We start from the raw sequence: 3,154 nt of genomic DNA, 5'->3' as shown, positions 1-3,154 counted from the left end.
GAATGCATTCTCTTGAGCCTCAGTCCATACAAACTTCACATTTTTACGAGTGAGTGAAGTAAGCGGTACAACGGTCTTTGAGAAATCTCGTATGAATCGTCGGTAATAACCCGCAAGACCAAGGAAACTACGAACTTTGGAAGCATTCTTTCGTTGTTCCCACTTTTGTATAGCTTCAATCTTAGATGATTCCACAGAAAAGCCATCACCCGAAATCACATGCCCCAAGAATTGTGCTCGACGAAGCCAAAATTCAGATTTTGAGAATTTAGCATATAGTTTTTCCTCCCGCAACAGATCCAACATCTCCCGAAGATGTGAAGCATGTTCAGCCTCAGACTTAGAATATACGAGTATGTCATCGATGAAGACGATAACAKACTTATCGAGCATAGGACGACACACTCGATTCATCATATCCATAAAGGCTGCAGGGGCGTTAGTTAATCCAAACGGCATAACAAGGAATTCATAATGTCTGTATCGGGTACGAAAAGCTGTCTTTGGTACGTCCTCTTCACGTACCCTAAGTTGATGATAACCCGACCTCAAATCAATCTTTGAGAAATAACTTGCGCCCTGCAACTGATCGAATAAGTCATCTATACGCGGTAATGGATACTTGTTCTTTATCGTTACCTTATTCAATTTGTGGTAATCGATACACATACAAAATGATCCATCCTTCTTCTTCACAAACAATACCGGAGCACCCCAGGGTGAAGTGCTCGGTCGAGTAAAGCTCTTGTCTAACAACTCTTGCAATTGACTCATCATCTCTTTCATCTCGGCCGGTGCAAGACGACATGGTGTCTTTGCAATTGGTGCAGCACCCGACACTAAATCAATACGAAATTCTACTTGCCTGTCCGGCGGTAGACCAGGCAAGTCATCTGGGAAAACATCTTGGAATTCACATACTATAGGCACATCTTTCACAGTTTTCTTCACTTCTTTGGTTGCATCCAAGACATATGCCATTAAAGAAGAGCAACCCTTAGTAATATAACGTCGTGCTTTAAGTATAGATATTACCATCACGTCACCAATGCATCTTTCCCTATAAATGTACAAGTAGTCTCCGTTCTCGACTGGCAACCGAACCATCCTTTCATAACAGATGATAACCGTGCGGCTTTTCACTAACCAATCCATACCAATCATGACATCAAAGCCACATATATCTATAGGAATCAAGTCTACGGAAAAGTTATGATGGTCTAACACTAAAGTGCAGTCTCTAAATACTCTATCAACTACCAAAGGGACTCCATTAGCAGTATCAATGGTAAACGGTATAGGAAGCATAATTGGCACAGACTCCCAGTAGCGAACATAATCATGCGACACAAAAGAATTTGTAGCTCCAGAATCGAATAAAATATGAGCGGGTTGGGAGTTAACAAAGAAAATACCGGTATGACATCTGGCTCATTACGAGCCTCTTCCGCAGTAATCTGGAAAGCTCGAACTCGTGCTTTGGGTACCTCCTCCTTTTGACTTGAGGAACCTCCCACTGCCAGTCGTTGCACCGACGCCTTACTTTCTTCCCGTCTCATACGGGGGCATTCAAATTGTCGGTGACCAAATACTCCACAAGAATAACATGCTCGGTCTCTTTTTGAGCAGGTTGTACGAACATGGCCCATTTCGCCGCAACAGAAACATCTCAAGCTTGTTGATTCAGTAAGGCATCACCCTTGGTGAGTTTTTCCGCTTCTTTGACAAAGACGTGAGGCATTCGACTACCATAGAATAGTGTTAATTCCATAATCCACACTTTTATGTCTACGGTATTAAAAAGAATTATACCTAAAGTGAATAGGCTTGGGATTGAGCACGCGAAATGTTTTGAGATTGACTCTGCCTCGGAGTGAAAGATCAAGATTGTCGCTGAGTAGGTACAGAGAAGGTTCTTTCATTTCGTTGCCTTTTCGAAATTTGGTTCATCAATTATAGTTAAATCGTGTTCACGACGACGAGCGTACTCCACAGCTTTATTGAAACTTGGAATATCGCGATTAGCAACAAACTCGCGGATTTCTCGCCTCAAACCATTGACAAAATGTTCGATTCGTTCGTGTTCGGAAGATAAGAACCGTAAAGCAAAACGTGCCTTTCGGTTAAATTGAGTCTCATACTCAATCACAGACATGTTCCCTTGCTTGAGTTCTAAGAATTCTTTCTCAAGCCTCCGTTGCAAGTCGATCTGGCAGAATTGCTCAAAGAAACGAGTCTTGAAAGACTTCCAAGTCAAGCTTTTTCGTTCATCTTTAGTAAGGGATTCAAAAGTTGCATCCCACCAAGTGAGTGCACGTTTTGTCAACATTGCACTGGCAAAATTCACTTTATCCTCGTTTAACACTCGAGAAATCCGGAATACCTTTTCGGTGTTTTGGATCCATTGTACTGTGGTTACTGGATCAGAGAGTCCGGTGAATTCAGTAGCGCCGCCACTACGAAAGTTTTTAAACGAGACCCGCTCAGATTTGGCTTTTGAGGAATCACCCAAGACTTTCTATTTACCCTTTCCCGTGTCATGCTTAAACTGTTCAAAGGTTTGTTGAACGAATGTCAAGAGTCGTTTCATTAATCGTTCACCACGGGGAGACAAGGGTGTATCATCCTCATTCAAGTTGGGATCGGGATTGTTTTCTCCATCATCGGGGTTTGGTGGAGTGTGGCTAGCAGCATCACCATCAGACATTGTCCTAAAAGGTGTATACATATAGAGAGTATTAAAACATATAGAGTATTAAACAACATCCTATCCATGGTCCCTTACCTAACTTTGGTCTCTCTTAATGGTCCATATCCCGTATAAATAATTGCTTAGTTACTATATAACATCAATGCCTAGTTTAAGTCTAGATACCGATATAGATACCTAATTTACTTAAACTACTGCTCTGATACCATATTTGTAACACCACGATTACATAACAAACAATTACCGAACCACCATTAAATTAATTTAGTTTAAAAAAAACCTCAAATTACGGGATAACGATATAGAGCCCAAGACACATAATTTAATACTTAAAGTTTACATAACGTGATCATCGGGGACATGTCTACCCGGAACATACTAACTATTTACAATCCCAAAAGTTTAATATACATATTTATATATACCTAAACCAAAAGCAGCCTT

At 40.9% G+C, this 3,154-nt stretch overlaps 1 protein-coding gene across 1 annotated transcript; it reads right to left on the bottom strand.

The window, feature by feature from the left end:
- Positions 1 to 1,918: 1,918 nt before the first annotated feature.
- LOC112524903 lies at positions 1,919 to 2,707 on the bottom strand. The gene is made up of 2 exons (XM_025134845.1): positions 2,550 to 2,707; positions 1,919 to 2,456 (listed from the first exon to the last, which is right to left on the bottom strand). Exons 1-2 carry the CDS (start codon positions 2,705 to 2,707, stop codon positions 1,919 to 1,921), a joined length of 696 nt encoding a protein of 231 aa, XP_024990613.1.
- Between the last annotated feature and the right edge of the window lie 447 nt (positions 2,708 to 3,154).

The sequence above is a fragment of the Cynara cardunculus genome (assembly GCF_001531365.2).
Source record: "Cynara cardunculus var. scolymus isolate 2C chromosome LG 13, CcrdV1, whole genome shotgun sequence".
Classification (NCBI taxonomy): Eukaryota; Viridiplantae; Streptophyta; class Magnoliopsida; order Asterales; family Asteraceae; genus Cynara; species Cynara cardunculus.
Note: the sequence above shows the minus strand (reverse complement) of the source record. Positions and strands in the feature narration are given on the sequence as shown.

Bases quoted from the DNA above. Each gene is read 5' to 3' on its own strand.
- LOC112524903 (XM_025134845.1), bottom strand. From the start codon at position 2,707: ATGTCTGATGGTGATGCTGCTAGCCACACTCCACCAAACCCCGATGAT. The intron at 2,457-2,549 runs GTTTAAGCATGA...AAACTTTCGTAG, and splicing joins GTTCAACAAACCTTTGAACA to TGGCGGCGCTACTGAATTCA.